Below are 19135 nucleotides of genomic sequence, written 5' to 3'. Positions count from 1 at the left end.
CTTACATATATGCATACACTTTATAATTTATTCATATAAATTACATACAATCGTTCACCTGAATTATTAAACCTGTAGTTCTAGATAATTAACTAAAATGTGATTGAACCATCTAATAAAATATATTAGCTATTACTGGTGCCCATTGTTTTATTTATGCACTCAATTTTAACATTCAATCATACCTCTCTATTATAAAAAAAATCTTGGGAGAGAGTCGAGGAAGACGAGACGTGATCTGCTCAGAAGACACTTTTGTCTCACTGCCTTGTCTCGTGTAACATCAAAGGACAGCAGCTGTACAGGCTTTTAAATAATCGACACGCAGCGCGACAAGCACAACACGCAGCTCGCCAGCAGCAGCAAGCCAGCAGATGATCCGACCACATCTCCTTAGCGTGCGTTCAGCCCCATCCCCAGCCCCCCTTCACCCGGGGCCGGAAATAAAGGACAAAGAGTAGATGACAAAGTTGTAAAGAATTCAAAAATGTTGGCGCAGTACACATGCAGAGCAGGTTAGAGATAATGAAAGTACTAAAATTCAAAAGTCTCAAAAAAAGTATAGGAAAGATCGCATTAGCGCAAAGAAACGGAAATTATTACATGGTGAAATAACGGAACAGCGAAAAGAGATCAAATATATTGTTCAGATTTAAACTTTAACTCGGAGACTTGCAGATCGTCTAATTCATGTTGCCAGCAAGAATTAAAAGAATCCAAAAATGTTGTTGAGGTATGAAGTCCCGTGAGACAGAGACTTTTAACATCAGATTCTTTCAAGTCACGCCCTACTTACAACTATTTTCAAACAAGACCACGGTCATCTAACCTCACTCATGTGAATGCTTTTGTCAGACACACTTCCTGCGCTCTGAGCTCTTATAAATTTTATCAGAACAATAATTTTATCTTTACAGTTCTAGATGACACATTAACGACAAAGCAAAGAAGAGACAGCATGGACAAACATTCGAGAAAGTTGTTTTATTTATTAGAGAGAAAGAAACGATATTCATTCACAGGTAGTTATACGTTGCGTTGTCATGATGTAAGTCCAAACACGGAATCAAATTCAATGCAATCTTGAAGAAAAGTTAATTCCAAATATTGTTTTTACAAAAGTTTTAAAGTAAAAGTGGAAATAATGCATATGTAACAATTCCCATGAAAATAACAATCTCTTTAAATTCTATATCCGGTTTTATACACAATTTACATAACATTTCTATCATTATTATTAAAGTTATTAAGCAGTTCGCATACATTTGCAATCTGAGATTTTTCTTCTTTTTTTGCATATAACAAAGACATATGCTTTACATTTGCCATTCCTACAGATTGCACATCACAAACATTAACACTGCAATCTTTGTTTCGTGTCTGCCGTTTCTATAGGAGGGTGACAATGAGTTAAATTCCAATGGATGTTTTTCAAATGTTGACAAGCAATAAGCAAAAGGAATCAATGAAAACCACAGACAACAAAAACAGCAAAAAAAAAAAAAAAAAAAAAAACAGTACGAGGAAAGTTCGAAGAAAGATTTTTTTTTACAATGTTTCTGTTTGGGGATCGTTGTGCAAACGTGCACAACTGAGCTGTGACCACAGATCTAACTGCTCTGTGGATGATTCGTTCAAGCATATCAAGGTCACTTTGTTGTAATGAAAGCATCTGTTGAATGTACTTCGTAGTAACGTGATTTCTACAGACTCATGTCATATGGGGAAACTGTCGGGACCATAAAAATACTTTGTTGTAATAGTCTGTCACCTCGGTCTCTCTCCTCTCTCTGCACCGCTGCAAAGCCTCGCCCGCCGAGCGTTCTGAAAAGTCTGAGTGAGTCGCCGTTGCCGGCAGTTCTCTCGCGGCCCGGCTGTCAGACGGCCGCGGACCGGGGGTTGGGGACCCCTGGTCTAGAGGGCCAGAAATGGGAAGGAACCTCAAAAAACTCTATATCTTGCATACCTAAGCATTCAGTATCATATTGGTATATCATGTGTCATCAGGCAATGGATAAAATAAAAAAAAAAAATTCAAAGCATAAGTAATTCGTATGAACAAAAAAAATGTACTTTCAGCAGGTTGTCTGAAATAATGTAGGAAATCCCAACTTTGTGTGAAGGACCACTTGGGAAAAATAAATAAATGTAAAGATCAAAATCAGTATGTCCCCCTAAAATCACTTTTGAACTTAAATTAATGTTATTCTACAGACAAACAAACAAAGGCTGAATATAGCAATCAATCAACATGAAATCTATAAGCATCTGGCCTTAAGCTTTACCTTCAAAGAGGTCCTCACCTACTAAATAAGTTGTGTTGTTATTGTGGTAAATTTTTTAACTGCCCATTTTGAAATGCTTCACATTAACCATCAGTAATCTTTTTAGTATTATTGCCTATGTATGGTTGAAATGTTACTGTTTCCAAAACAAAGCATAAATAATATTCTGTAAAATGAAAAAACTGGTTTTAATGGTATGCATTGCAATGTCATGTTAGGTTTTCAAATGTAAGTTATTGCTGCATGATACTGCAAGTCTGGCAGAATTCTGACATAAAACAAAAACAATACAAATTAAAATACATTTTCATACAAACTTTATATAATACAGATCAGTAACTCATCATGAAAGCAATCATCACCAGCAGCTAAGCAGGAGGTAAAAAGAGATCTATTACTTTTTAACCACAATTACTCATTCTCCTGAAGAAAGCAGGTCTAACAAATATATCAAAAAAGAAGACAGGATGTAAGACAGATAAACATATAACACAGAAGAGGCTGGCTGTTTACTGGCTATTTAGAGCTTTAATTTATCATGGCACAGATAAAAAGTTTTACAATGCTAAATCTTTAAGGATGATGTCTGATGTTGTGTGGAGTTCTTGTTGTTGCTTTGGGTCCAAGTGGAGGACTCTTCTTGTGTTGGAGTACACACTTGGTGTTTGCTATGTAGTCCTTTATCCATTGTTTGGTGTGATGCTGCCTTCCTCAGCCTGCTGTTAGGCTAGTTTAGGCCGTTCACTTCCAGTGCCCTATGGACAGCAGCTTCCAGGCCAAAGAATGTTTGTGAACTTTTTGCTTCACAGAGACCAGGTGGCTTCTCACGCCAAAGAGGGCAGCTTGTTAACTGCTTGTCAGATCATCAGCTCTTTGCCCTGACAAAGAGAACCATGAGCTTTCAACTCATGTGGACTGTCAGCCTTTAGCTGCCCCAAGCAAAACAGTTCATCAGCTTTCAGCTCCCCAAAGAGAATGGACAGGAATAAAGCAGGTTTTGAAGGAATGTGTAACCTCTGGTGAATGGATCTAGGTCTCTTTCAGTTACAGATCCAGTGCCTGCTTATACCAGCAGGTGTGTTATTTAGTTCGTCACATCTAGCCACAGTTGAGTTAGTGTTTACAAGCCTAAAATAAATGTCCTATTCGGTGACTACTTGTCTGAAGGAGTCTCTGCAGAAACATCAGCTCAGCTCAGACTTGTTATCAGATGAAGCACAGAGCTGACAAACTGCCGGTAGAGTCACAGTTCAGCCAATCACTCTGCAAATGCAGGGGGGTCTGATGGGGAGGGGTGTTGAACAGGCCTTGCATGTGACTAAAAGCCTAGCAAAATGGGCAAGACCTTCTTTGTTCTACATCATTTAGCCAGCTTAAATTACTAGCAGTGATGTCTCATTTTCAGATGAGTTTGAAGTTTTAAAAGACTAAGCCTTCCATTTAAGTTCCAAATAAACCATAAGTCTTTATGATTAATTCATTTGGTCAAGATAACACGTGTAAGACCTTTAGCAAGTTAAATACCAATACAACAGGTAGCATGCAAGTCGTTTCATCTTGCATCACCCAAAACTATTCTCCTGTGCATTAAAAAAAACCCAGAAGCTTTCTAAGAAAGAAGAAAGAGAATAATTAAAGAAAAGTGTCTGAATGACTGAACTCTGTGACCAATGAACTGTCACTGACTTACTGCCATGGATTATTTACAGTAATAAATGTATTAATGAGCAGGTGCTTTGTATTGTATAACCGTTCATTTAAAAATAAAAAAAGATATATTAAGGTAGAAAATTAGGGATGCTCATTCTATGTTAAAATTTTCTATTATTTCTACTGTGGAAAAAAGTCAACACCATACATTGTTATTCTGCATGCACATTTTGCATAGCTGGGACAGGTTCTGTATTTTATTTTGTACTTTAATATTCTAATTTTGCTTATTATGCTTCTCTCTCCTTTGCCTAAAGGTGCACCACCCAAAAAACTGTTTCAGTCAGAAGACAGCACACTGCCACCAAAAATGCATGTGTAATAATGTCATGTATTTTTAATATCAGAAATATTTAAAAAACTTTCAAATATCTTTTCAAATATCTATATATATAATTCACTAAGCCGCCGCCAGAGCAAGCAAGACACCCATTAAAGCACGCAGAGCAAAGCAAGACACCCATGAAAGCACGCAGGAAGGAGCTACGGCCACCAACTCTAAGACCATTGGATACGACGAAAACTGGCAGAGCCACGCCCAGCAACTCGGACGCAGCAACTCACAAAACACGACGTCATTGGATATGACGACAACTCGCCGAGCCAAGCCCACCACCTCGGACACAGCACCTCACAACACAGGGCATCATTCACGTTCGTCTCTGCTAGACTCCACATGCACCTCTGAGCCACGTTGACTTTTCATTATTCTTTTCGGTTATGACGCACGCACCACCATCACAAACTGTTTTACACGCCATGGTCTTAAGAGTTGGTGGGTGGGTCTCCGTGAGTTGCTCTTGCTAGCGGGCACATGACCAGGCGGTGTGTATGCTTTGAGAACGAGGGTGGACGCGGCAGGACCATGTAAGAAGAGGCATGTTTGTTGCAGATGTGAATCGCTGAATGAGCGTGCGACGGCGGTCCTCCAATTGTCAGTCACGGACAATTGAATGTTTCCCTCTCAAAACACAATGAAGGAAGCAGTCTTTAAAAACCAATAAGCCCTGTGCCTCTGTTTCATTAGCGTCTCACCTGCTTCACCGATGCAGGCCCTGCAACAGTCGAGACGCTCTCTCAGCAGCTGACCTTCTACTCAAGCTGTGTGTGTGGGTGGGTGGGTGTTAGTTAGTTAATTAGTTACTCGGAAGGATTTCAAGATTTAATATGCACAAGTGGTAACACTGCAAAAGCAGCCCAAACCAGAAAAGACGGCTGGCAAAAAGTGGCCGACAAATTAAACGCGTGTGCATTGTACTTACTGAAAGCAGCGTTACGGATTTTGCAAATGTTCATTTTTTTCCCTCCTTTTAGACAACTGTGTCTTTCCGGAAGTGTTCAGCCATCAATAAGTAATTATGTGGCGTATGCCTGCAGGAACCTGTGCAGACAGCGAGAGAGAGCGAGTGAGACACACACACACACACACGCACACACATATGCGCGTGCGCGAGAGAGAGAGAGAGCGAGCGAGCGCTGGACACATAAGAATAATAATACTTCATTACATTGATATGGCGGTGTTCTCAGTATTCAAAGCACTATCCACACAGGCAGGAACCGGCAACCAAACCCACAATCTTCCACGGTCTCCTTACTGCAAAGCAGCAGCACTACTACTGCGCCACAAGGCAGTTAAAGAATGCACCGGGCTCGATTTTGTTTTCACTTCTGTTTTACAGCGATCGGGTCATAGATAGCATTGTTGCAATGTTACTTTTCTTGGTGGCTTATTACATTATGGATGTTTCACATGTTCATTTTTTCCCCTGTGCTTAAAAGACATTAAAAAAGTGTTTCTCAATTGTGACTCCGGAACATCTCAGTACGCAAGCTATATTAAGCGGCAACAACGAAGACCCGCTACACTTTAATCTACAAGTACTGACAACTGTGTCGTTCAGGAAGTGTTCACCCATCAATACATAATTATGCGGCGTATGCTACGCCGCGGGTTGACTAGTTCATATTAATTACCAATTTTTAAGTTTTGTTCAGTTCTCAGTTTCTCTAAAAAAGTAAACTAGGTGACACTGAAAGTCCTTGATAACATGAGCTTCACTTGTGACAATACTGTAGTTCATGTAAAACGCTGATGCTATACAGTATTGAGCAGGAGTGGCCAACCAGTGGCTACATGTTTTCAATCTAACCATTTTCTTAATTAGTGACTAGTTTTTGCTACTAATTAACTTTTTCATTTAACTTATTTGCTATTTAAGACTCGGACCCTTTAATTCAGGGCTGAGCAATGTTGGTCCTGGAGGGCCACAGTGGCTTCAAGTTTTTGTTCTAATCCAATTGCTTCATGAGAAATCATGAATTTAACTGTTCTTTATTAGCAATAAGATGCAAATGACAAAGGAACCAGCAGTTGTACATCTCGCTTGCCACCATTTCCACCTATCTATATTCATCATTCACTATTTGGTTTAATTAAGTACTCAAAAGGAAACTGAAGAGAAAGAAACGGAAAATTACTCATCCGTTTTTGGCTTCACATCACTTAGATGACACATGTATCATTAGAAACAAAAAAAAATCTATGACTTAAGAATGAGCGGACATGGTAGAGTTAAAGCATTAACACTATGAAATTAAATAAGATCTGTTATTGGTGAGGATTGGTTTCTAATTAAGCAAATGGGTTGGAACAAAAACTTGCAGCCACTGGATTAGAGTTGGCCATCCCTGGTACTGAGTGTCTTTATAATTAATTCATTTGGTCAAGATAACGTGCATAAGACCTTTAGCAAGTTAATACCAATACAACAGATAGCATGCAACAGCAGCTTTCTAAGAAAAAAGAAAGAGAATAATTAAAGAAAACTGTCTGAATGACTGAACTCTGACCAATGAACTATCACTGACTTACTGCCATGTGTTACTTATTTACAGTAATAAATGTATTAATGAACATATTAATGTAGAAAATTAGGGATGCTCATTCCATCTTAAATTTTTTTTTTTTTTTTTCTATTTGTGGAAAAAAAGTCAACAACACGCAGGGTTGCCACAGCAGATCATCTTTTTCCATATTACTCTCACTGCACCACTCAGAGTATTTATATCTCTGTATCTGAGTGGGGAATCACAGCAGCAGCTGATCGGAAAGAGAATTATCGGTACACAGCATGAAGCAGACGCTGCCTCAGCCACGGCAAAACGCTTTAGAGACTTCCCAGTACGGACTTCGCGGTTTAGAAAAAGTTTCATCCCAAGAACTCTAAACGCACTCAATCAGTCCATCAAGTGCTCCTTGTAGAACTGTTTGTACTTATAAGTACAATTACCTCACTGTAAACTTGCACTACAGGTATAATATTGCACAACCTGCGCCACTTTATAAAGCACGTATTTACATATGATGATGGTATTCATTTTTAGATAGATAGATAGATAGATAGATAGATAGATAGATAGATAGATAGATAGATAGATAGATAGATAGATAGATAGATAGATAGATAGATAGATAGATAGATACTTTATTAATCCCAATGGGAAATTCACAATTTTAAGATGAAATGCAGCAAAATATGTTGATTATATTATACAGATAAAACTTTAACTTCATTTAAATAATCTGTATTGCTAATAATTAAACATGTGAGGACACGGTGCCACAGCGCTAGCTAGTTCAGGGATTGTTCCTGCATTGCATTGTATTCTTGCGCTGACGCGACACTGGAAGGATAGACGGATAGAATAATTAAACATGTACTACGAAGATATTTCAATGTTCCTTAAAAGTTTTGAAGAATCAGCGTTCTAAGCTTATAAATGGCTTCACGTCTATTACATAGCTGATTGTGTGGCGATTGGGTATTTGGAGAAAGAAAAGCAAGGACAGGAATTGGAGGTTAGTACGTTTGAAAGAGACAGTACTGCTGTGATAAATTATTTCATTGAAGGTCGCGCATGGCGCAGCAAGCCTCTTGCGTGAGATATGAACAAGCACTGCGCCACCGTGTTCCCATGTTTAATAACATGCTTTCATTCCTGTCATCATGAAAAAGATATCACGTATACATCTCAGTATTTTAATTATTCAGAGAGCTGTAATATCACGAATGTAATGGATTATGTGTCCTGTCGGAGAAAGAGAAAGCCCGTTTAAGAAGCAGGTAGTGATTCACACACAGAGCACAAAGAAGATCAAATACAGAACAAAGCATTTAACGTCCTACTTTAGTTACAATGAGATTTGAGAAACTAGTAAATTAAAGTGGAAATTTCAAGATTAAAATTGACATTTCGTGCTTTTTTCCCCACTGTGTGCCTATTTTTTTGTCTGTACCCTAATAAGCTTTCATATGACACTCAGACGGTGGGCTACGACTTGCCTTTTCACGGCAACTTTGATATGTGATTTCTTTTTTATTTCGGGAACTCTGCGACTTTGTGAACTTGAGCTTTCGAGTTTCTCCGACACTCTGTCACTTGATCAACTTCCTTTTGTTGATTATACCACTGTTTAAACCAACAAATAGTACGTTTTTCCTTTGCCTCCACTAGGTATTCGCTGAAATTCTTATATTTTCCCCGTGCTTTTCCCATTGTCTTTTCTCAGAAGGCTATTTATATCGATTTGCATATTCAAAGAGGCATAATTCTGGGAGGAGTTGGGGCGGGACAGAAGGCGCGTGCATGTGCGTTACTTTTCACGCTGATCGGGATTTATGTAGTGGAAGAACGTGAAAGTTTGCGTATGTACAGATTCCTGCATCTGGATTTTTCTGTGCGTACGCACATTCCCGCTTTTGTGCTTACGCCATGTTATAGTGTGAGTTCTACGCATGGCGTTATACATGAGGCCCCAGGATTGGAGCTGGCCACCCCTGCTACTGAGTGCATATATATAAATTGCAGCCTTTTCCATTTAGTAGATGCCTATGTTCATATCATGAGTTTGATTTTAAATGGATTAATTGTGCAGGCTTAACAGTTAGGTTGACAGGAAACTGTAAAAGCTGACATATTATAGACATAATAACTTGAGTCTGTGATGACTTTAGACTCTGAAAACAGTTTTATTCAAATAGCAAAGGTTCACTCTTTTTTTGTTTGACTATTCAACAATATCCCCAATATTTATCAAAATTAACAGAATGATTGTAGGTTTTAGAATCAATAAAGCTGTTTTAACTTCTACATAGGCATGCTGTTTTTCTCAAAAGTTGAATTACATAATATAATTACACTGTAATTCAATAATATGCATTCTGCCAGTTTGATATGGTCATTTTCAATATTATTTATTATTGTATCAAAAAAGCCTTTCTGGTGAAAATGAAGAGGTTCAAAGCAATATATCTAGCAAACGCACAGATATTTACTGTCATCTAAACTGATTTACTGAAAAAAGCCTGCCTTTTAAGTAGACATTTGCAAAAATGTGAAATAGAATATAAATATACTCAATTGTGGAATAAATGTCATGACAACAAACATTACTTTTTAACGCAAGTCAGCGGCAGAAAATGGAAGACACAGCAACCTTAGACAACTTAAGCTGCTCACTATTATCATAAAGTATTTGCAGAAGTAAAAAACTGAAAATCATGCACTACTTTACCTAATGGAGCTCATTCCAATAATTGCATAAGAGAAGAAAACTGGGTTATATTCAACATCAGCGCCACGCAGATTAAAAAGCCCTAGGGAAAGAAAAGAATTCATAGTATTTCACAACACATTTCTTTACCACTAGGACACAAACAAAAATTTACAAGTCAGCTTCAATGCCATATTTCACAAATGGCAGTATAAAGCACTGTAACAAAACTAAAATAGTTCCAGTTCCAAACACTCACATGCAACTTCATCCAAAGCAGTAACCACAATCCATGATATTTTTCTTTCTGCCATCTTAGATCGCAAAGCTGTGATCTTATCCATCCAACTCATACCTGCAATGTACAAGTATAGCCGTTTCATAAAATATTATTAAAAATTATACAATCCTCACAACCATATTTAATTGTAAACAATGTCATGCACAATTCTGCATTTCTTAGTATGAACCAAACAGATACTTCAAGAGAAAATCTTGCAACTGCTTCAAATATTCCATGCTGACAGCATCAGAACTTTGCTTGCAGGAACAACCACTGTAACAGATTTCGACTTCACATAATCCTAACCAAGAATGACTCTCATGTCTTTAATTTTGTTACATTGTGGTATTATAAACTTGTAAATTTAAAAATAAACAGTGAATGACAAAATGCACATCAAAGAAAGGCTAATTTAACTATGTGTTTTTGGAAACAACTAGATGACACTGCACTAGGGCATTGGGATCCACTCACAGACTACAGTGTCAACACCCCTGTTGGCCTTTCCAACACCTCTTTACGCAGTAACCCATGCTTTTCCTAGATGGTCTCCCATCCAGTTAATGGCCAGGCCTGAACATGCTTAGCTTCAGGTAGATTACCTGGTTATGGTTAACAAGAAGTCACTTACCAGTATAAGCCAGGCCAAGAGTCATCAAAGGTAAAGTGGGCCTGGCCGGTTTATCCTCCCATATGATATCAATAAGATTTTCTTTAATAGGTACCAGAGTGTGACCAGCACTGGACAAGGCTTTGGACATTGTCTCCCACTGATCTGCAAGGAATAATTTTGCCACAGTCTATGAGAACATAATGCTTCAGCTGGACAGGAATATTTTCCTTTTACCATTTATTATTCCAGCCCATAATCCTCTCAATGATTTCTTTAATCATAATTAGGAAACATGAGTCATCCACCACTGCATTTTTAACAATCTACAGTTTAAAGCAAAAAGCAGAAAGCCCACAATAGTACTAATCATTTGCAATTGGTTTCCTGAAATAGAAATTGAAGGCACTTCAATAGAATAATCAACAACTATTGCTATATTTAGTAAGATTATTTTTAGTTTAATATTTAAAGATCAGCACCAGATCTAAATAAATGCTCTTTAGACTAATTTGCTATACATATAACAAGAAAGACAAAATCCTCTGCAAGACAAAAAATACCTCACAGAGGTGAAACATGATTAACATGTCCATAGCTTTAAACATGAATGATAATTTATCTTTCCTGATAATTTTCAAAATATCAGAATTAGCAAAGATGAAGGCTACAATTACCCAGTTAATATCATATGACATTTTGTTTTAAAATGACAACATTTCACAAAACCTGAAAAAGAATAATGGATCTTATTTAAAATACCAATTAACTGACCTGAAGGTAAAATCCAAGGGTCTACTCCAACCTTTGAACTGTCAGGGAGAACATTTATCAACCAGTCTTCCTGAGAGGGAGTTTCTTTCAAGCCTAATATAAAGAAATATTACAAACAGACTTGTAATCGTGTTCATTCTTGCATTAATATGAAATTAAATATCTCACAAATGTTTATTTATTTAGTATTTGTGTTTAGGCAGGAGTTGTAAGCAAGCTGAAAAAGGAATTCTGTTTCATTGAAATTATGCATTACACATCACATATCGTTCGGTGTTATTTAGGCATTAGTGCCTTATATAAAGAAGTTTAAAACAATAATACAATCACCTCATTACTAATGCTTTAAAGTTAATACTGTTGGTGTTGCAAAACTACAGGAGATGAAAAGAAATTATTCATTCTCATCTGTGTCATCTTTGTTTTCATTGAATGCAGTACTATTTGAAGTTGCATACAGGGGTTTGGAACCTCTGGCAGCAATTTTATAACCGAAGAATGACCCAAAGGGCAATCTGACTCCACTATATATTATTTTCTAAAAGATACACACTGACCTTCCGCTATGATGTTGATCATCCTGGAAGGCTCAACAGAGAAACTCATTTTATAGTGACAAAGAAGTCAGTGTCTTTGATTCACCTTCACAAAGAAAAAAGTACCCTCTGTCTAGTGCTCAATATATCAAACTTCTGATTCAATTTGATATTTAATAAAAATCAATATGCAAAATCAAGTATCGAGATGTTTTACATTTTTATTTAATTTCCAAAACTTCTTCTGAACATTAAATAAAATCCATAAAACCTGCAGTGGTCTTTCTAAGCATGAATATGTTGACTCTATCCATGTTCCCTTATGGTGACATGACCGAAAAATCGGGAGTGTGCTCCTCTCGACTTTCTCGTACTGTATACTGAGAGAGGAAAATGTCATCAGAACCACTTCCAGTTGTGCATTATTTCTTAAATATCATATGTCTTTATTTCTCATCATAACTAATTGATAATATCGATACACAATCTTTTATCTCAATTTACATTCATCCATTCATTTTTCAACCCGCTGAATCCGAACACAGGGTCACGGGGGTCTGCTGGAGCCAATCCCAGCCAACACAGGGCACAAGGCAGGAACCAATCCCGGGCAGGGTGCCAACCCACCGCAGGACACACACAAACACACCCACACACCAAGCATACACTAGGGCCAATTTAGGATCGCCAATCCACCTAACCTGCATGTCTTTGGACTGTGGGAGGAAACCGGAAGTGAACCCAGGTCCCCAGGTCAGCGCTACCCACTGCACCACCGTGCCGCCCTCTCTATTTACAATCAAACTTTAAATTAAAATTATATTTTCGCACTTAGGGAAGTCAAAGATGGCAGTGGAATTTTTTCATAATTACATATGCATTACCTAGATTACATGCAAAGTAAAAAGAGTTACAGTCACCTAAAAACATAGAAAAAGTGTTAGTATTATGTAATATTTGTTGTAATAAATTGCGATAGGTAAAACTAAATTTAGCTACATTTAATTATGCTAATGATGGGAGAAATAAAAAAAAAAAATCATAAAATTAAATGAATTACCAGGAACACAACGGGGATGTAGCAGCTTATTGTTCCCATTACATCTTTATATTTACATGGTATGTTCAATGTTTACACATTATGTATGAATTAAAAAAAAAAAATAATAATACAGGGCTATTCAAATTGAAAGAGCAGATTTCAAGAATTTATTTGAAACAAACTCTACAAGACAGAAACACATTCCGCACATCACTGGATAGAGGAAAGTTCAAAGTTTGGTCCTAGGGTCCTTGAGGTTGAATGAACTCAAAATGAGCAACATTTGTAGGGCGACAAACATTAAAATGGTAGACAATTTCTTGCCACACATGAGTCAACTGGTCCCTTGTTACTGAATTCACAGCTTCCTCAATTTGATGTCGCAAATCTTGAAGATTAGCGGGTATAGGTGGAACAAACACTCTTTCTTTAATGTACCCCCATCAATAAAAATCACAGGGGGTAAGTTCTGGAGACCTGGGAGGACATAGACGATGAGCAAGATCTTGTTGTCTACATCTTCCAATCCATCGTCCTGGAATGGTGTCATTCAGGTAAAACCAGACCTCCAAGTGGAAATGCTACTAGAGTAATCCCTCGCTACTTCGTGGTTCACTTTTCGCGGATTTTATATGTAAGCATATCTAAATATATAACGCGGATTTTTCGCTGCTTCGCGGGTTTCTGCGGACAATGGGTCTTTTTACTTCTGGTACTTGCTTCCTCAGTTGGTTTGCCCAATTGATTTCATACAAGAGATGCTATTGGCGGATAGCTGAGAAGCTACCCAATCGGAGCACGCAGTTAAGTTCCTGTGTGCTGCTGATTGGCTCAGCGACGGAGTGTTGCATTAACCAGGAAGTCTCATCTCACTCATTCACCATTAACGTGCTACTGCTTCAGGGGCCGTGTCCAAGCGCCAACAGAAGATGCAAATGATTGCAGAAAAGATAAAAGTTTTGGATATGTTGAAGGAAGGGAACAGCTACACCGCTGCAGGCATCAATGAGTCCACGATTCTTTTTATTTAAAAAGGAGGAAAAGCATAGAAGATCTACGGCCGCAGTGTCCTTTAACCAGGGCGCAAAACGAGTTGCAAGTAGACGTGATAAGGCAGTAGTCTGGATGGAATCTGCTTTAGGAATCTTTGCAACAAGGTCGACGATGTCATGACCGCCTACAAGCTGCTACGTGTACTTCGCTATACAGTAAGTGTAAACTTATCTACCGATTTCATATTGCTTAGCAGTTGTCCCTGTTATTAATAGAGTAAAGGGTGGGTTGCAAACAATACAGGGAGGGTTTAAAAACATCCAAATACACATTAAATAATTAAATAAATAATGGTGTACCTACTTCGCGGAAATTCAGTTATCGCGGTCGGCCTTGGAACCTATCTCCTGCGATAAGTGAAGGATTACTGTATACTACAAACGAGAAACAGAGCTCGGTGGTATTCACTGGTACTTTTAGGCGGGCTTTTAAACTTTGAACTTACCTCTATTCAGTGATGTGTGGAATGTGTTTCTGTCTTATACAGTTTGTTTGAAATAAATTTTTGAAATCTGCTCTTTTATTTTGAAAAGCCCTGTAGTTATTGAAAGAAATGTGTTTTATTGAATACAGTTTTTAATGTCATTTACAGATGTATATTTCCATGAAACAAAAAATTTGGATGGTTGCTTAAATAAAATACTACTTCAGGCTGAGTAATTTTTCTCAAATTTCATGTCCATTTGCTTTTTCTCATTACAATTATCTATACAAATTTGAATCATCTATTTGCAATTATAACCATAGTTTACTTGAAAGTTTGGAACGCCTTGGGATTCTCCCGGAAGAGCTAGAAGAAGTGGCCGGGGAGAGGGAAGTCTGGGCATCTCTGCTCAAGCTGCTGCCCCCGCGACCCGACCTCGGATAAGCGGGAGACAATGGATGGATGGATGGATACTTGAAAGTTTGGAAAAGTATTCAGTTAAAGCACCACGTCCGGTTGCTGGAAGTAGCCCAAAACTTGAAAGGAGTCCTTATTTTTCATATAAAGCACTTGTACAAAATCTCACTGACCTAGGTCGAAGCGTTTTTGTGTTATTTTGTTTACACACAGACATCATTTCAAAAATGATGACTCAGGAAGGTCTAAAATGTCAAGATTCACCAAAATCTTGAGGTTAAACAGGGGTGCGGAAATCCAACGCCCGACTCATCCGACACGGGTAAATTGACCGTCGGACAAGCGTGTTTTTCTGGTTTCAGTTGTCCGCGGACAAGTGCAAGAGACAAGAGAAAAAAGAATTATATGTGCTGTGCAGGGCACATCTTTACCACTACTTTCAAATTTTAAACATTTGGGTACGTACTTCGTGCGGAAACCGTCTACTTAAGCATGTTTTTCATGTCTCAAATTGGTCTTCAATATTGTTTACAAAATGATGGCTGATTTTTTCAAAGGGGAAGCACTCTTACAGTCTTACATAAGTATTTTACCCTACTATTTACACGCTTGGAGATGCGGTCATTTTTTTCATGCTGACATTACGATGTAATCTGATGATTTTTCATTATAATCAAAAACTTTTATATATAACCAGTAATGGCGTACTGCACGATAACATGCAGTGAATACACTTGACTTGAGCATTCCTAGTTTTCATCCTCTTTCTTTGTTTAGCATTTGTTTGCTCAGAGGTTGATGCGCTTGCTGTTTCCTGAGCTGCTCTTCTTGTCTCCACCCTAGCGACCCACTGCTTCTCTTCTTTTGTTGGCATCTTTTCGCCTTAAAACTGATTGTTAGTTTTTGTGTTGCAATTACTTAGTACGTTTTCTTTAATTTTTCACTTAAGCTGGCACTTAAGTCTTCAATCTGCCACAAGAATGATTAGTGAAGGTGGTGGGAGAATGAGAACGGCGCATATATGCATGCACCGTACGGCCGCCCTGCTGTGCGGTGCCTAGAGTTGATTCAACAATAAAATAAAATAAAAATGAAAAGAGTAATACAAATCATCACCCTGAAAGCAGATAGTAGACGTCGTGTAGTATGTGTGTACCAAATTTCAAGTCAATAGGTGAAACAGTTTGCGAGCTACAGGTGATTTAAAATCCTGGACAGACAAACGAGCAGCCACGGTAGCGTATTATAGAAGACGCTTGATAAAATTCATTGTTTCTACATAAAAATGCGGTCATTTTACTTACAGTGCAAATGTTTTCACCACATAACAAAACTTGTTAGACAGTTAATCTTTCCTGAAATTTGCGATTTCGCACAGGTTGTGATATATTGAGGAATTAAGAAATTTATTGCATGACAACATCAATTTTGATGAGCTGTCTATAGATCATTTTTGATTAGAGAATTTTACATATAAAACAAGTTGGTTTCGCGCTGTCAGTTTATTAAAAATAAAGAAGAAAACATTCTAACGGTTTCCAAATATTATGAAATATCTATAAAAATCTTCACTTAGACGCGATTATTTTTTCTTCTTGTGAGAGATTATTCTCCAATATGAATTTAGTAAAGAGTTCTCTAAGAACCCACCTGACTCAGGAAAACCTTCAAAACCAGATACGCATTGTTGCTGATGGCAAACCTTCAGAAGAGTATGACCCACTACCAGCTGTAGAATTCTTGCTGTCATCTGGCAACAGGTACATCACTCATAAAAACCTGAAAAGTCATCAGCAATCCACTTCTGCAGGACCATCAGTCCAGGAACCAAGCAGTTCAGTTCGAACAGAAATGAACAGCATTCAGCCCATGCTGTCTGAGATGGTAAAGATTCTTGGGGGAGAAGATGTTGCAAGACAAAAGCTGAAGAACATGGCAGAAAATGAATCAGGACAGTGTTCTGTTATGTAACTGTAATATGTGAAACAGAACTAGTATATCTATAATGAAGGCATTGTTTATTAGTGAGTTAAAATGATAAGGGAATCTTTTATATAATGTTCTAGAGCAAGGTGGCAAAATATTACTCCCTGAAAGAACTTTTTTCAGTTTTAAAATGGAAGGCAGTTTTGGTATCAATAAAAGAGATCAGAAAAAATAAACTATTTTTCACTTTTGTTATTTGTTTATGGGCAAGTGCATTTAACTGGCGGACAAGTGGATTTTCTAAGTTTACTTGTCTGTGGACAAGTAGAAAAAAATTTGATTTCCACACCCCTGTTAAATTTTTTCACGATTCCTATACTTTCTCTATACTATGTATTCAAGAAAGTAAAAAGTGAAGCAAGAATCAGAAGAGGAAGAGTGTAAAAAAGGTAGGGTTAACACTGCCATTTACAAATGATTTGGTTTTACCCAGGATATTAGTTCATGTATTACAATGTATAAAGTTTAAATACATTATTGCATATGAAGAGGCCACTAATGCACATGTGGTGTCTGAAATGTGCCTTCCAGCTGCTACTGGAAAACAGGCCACTGTTAAGCAAAGTTCTGTAAAATGTTCACTGCTCTGATACATACTGTATGAGTGGAGAAGCACCAGGGGGACAGAAATAACACCTGCAGTGACTTGCACTCTAGAAAAACCTCATACTTTATCAGTGGTCAGATCACTACACTAACTATGCTACTTCACACCATACCAGAAGTGAGACTTCCAAGCAGTATAAACCCTCATCTATCCATTTCACATGGTCTTTGGGGTTATGCTGAAATGCTACAAGTAGAAATAAAAACAGCAGCCTTAATAATTTTATTTTGAGTTAATTATTCAATGCTGGTGTATGGGGTAAAATGCATTACCAGCCAATTTTACATATTTAGCAGGTGAATTAAGCTTTCAAACTACAACAAAGGATATGTAACATTTAGTGCATTTGTTTTGCATCAACATTTGATCATTTGTTGTCCTGGCGATATTTTAATCTGTTAAGATTATTGAAAGTTAAATATACAACCACCAGTAATGACACACTGCACAATAACGTGCAGTGAATACACTTGACTTGCACATTCATAGTTTTCATCCTCTTTCTCTGTAAGTTTACCATTCGTTTGCTCAGAGGTTGATGCGCTTATTACTTCCTGATCTCTTCTTTTCTCCACCCTAGCAGCCCGCTTCTTCTCTTCTTTCATTGGCATCTTTTTGAGTCAAAACTGATTTAGTCTGTATTGTAATTATTTAGTACGTTTTCCTTAATTTTTGACTTAAGCCGGCACTTAAGTCTTCAATCTGCCTGAAGAATGACTTAAGATATGAAGAGGTAGGGGAAGTGACGGGGTAGGTGGTAGGGATGAGAATGGAGCCCATACACATGCGCTGCACGGCCACCCTACTGAGAGTTGATTCTACCATAAAATAAAATAGAAATAAAAAGAGGAATAACCTTGGAAGTCAATCTTCACCTTGAAAGCAGATAGTAGACGTCACGTAGTATAAGTGTACCAAATTTCAGGTCAATGGGTCAAACGGTTTGCGAGCTACAGGTGATTTAAAACCCTGGACAGACAAACGAATAGCCACGGTAGCGTATTATATATAATAAAGATATTACTTTTTGAGCAGAGGTTAGTAATAGTAAAATAAAATATAAATTAACAAAATAAAAATGAGTGTGATTTTTAAAGTGCCAGAGTTTAATAGGGAGATGTTACTTCACTGTTTATTCAGATTGAATGTGAAAGTTAAGCTTTGCTCTCCTCAAAATTTCAAGCATCTCCTTACAGATTCTTGTCTGGAGTTGCAAAGTACCTACGTATACCGCAGAGAAGCTGCTAAGAACAGTGAATGGAAAAGATGAGTTTTCAGGCTACAAAGACAGTAATTACTATGCTAGTGAAGGTAACAAAATAAATACCCACACACATCATATAGTCTGTTACAGACAAGAAAAAGCATGTATATGCAAATGAATAATTTGGAACTTACAAATGATAGAAATCATAAAACAATATATGTATAATAAATGTATGTACATGCATTATGACTTGCGATTAGTGTAGGAATGAATCAAATGCTTTGTCTTTCTATAAAAACAGACAGAGAGAGAGAGAGAGTAATGTTTACTCACTGGCAGACAAAAAGGTAATATATAAAATGAAAGCTTAAGAATAGGCAGAGGTGTTCTATAACAAAGTGGTTGGAAAAAAAATGTTTTCTGAACTGCATCTTTGAGGTGCACCTATTCGTGAAACTGTTTAATTCTGGAAAGAAGAAAAAACAGGTTGTGTTTTTCTTTTTGATAATATTCCATTTTGTTTTTGTTACACAATATACACATATACATGTCTATATGGTGCTGATATTCAATATTTAAATAATGTTTTTAAAACATGTTGAGAAGTGTCTAATATCACATTTTGGGTCAAACGTATCACAATA

General features: G+C 37.4%; 1 protein-coding gene across 2 annotated transcripts in view; it reads right to left on the bottom strand.

The window, feature by feature from the left end:
* The window catches only part of xpnpep1 (X-prolyl aminopeptidase (aminopeptidase P) 1, soluble), a 70061-nt gene that overhangs the window by 29841 nt on the left and 21085 nt on the right, over nt 1-19135 (bottom strand). For both annotated transcript variants that reach the window (XM_028795859.2, XM_051922176.1), the window contains exons 5-8: nt 11220-11312; nt 10467-10610; nt 9812-9907; nt 9574-9655 (exon numbers count right to left, since the gene is read on the bottom strand). In XM_028795859.2, the coding sequence (XP_028651692.2) occupies nt 9574-9655; nt 9812-9907; nt 10467-10610; nt 11220-11312 (415 nt within the window). The remainder of the gene's footprint in view (nt 1-9573; nt 9656-9811; nt 9908-10466; nt 10611-11219; nt 11313-19135) is intronic.

The sequence above is a fragment of the Erpetoichthys calabaricus genome, chromosome 2 (genome assembly GCF_900747795.2).
Source record: "Erpetoichthys calabaricus chromosome 2, fErpCal1.3, whole genome shotgun sequence".
NCBI lineage: Eukaryota > Metazoa > Chordata > Cladistia > Polypteriformes > Polypteridae > Erpetoichthys > Erpetoichthys calabaricus.
Note: the sequence above shows the minus strand (reverse complement) of the source record. Positions and strands in the feature narration are given on the sequence as shown.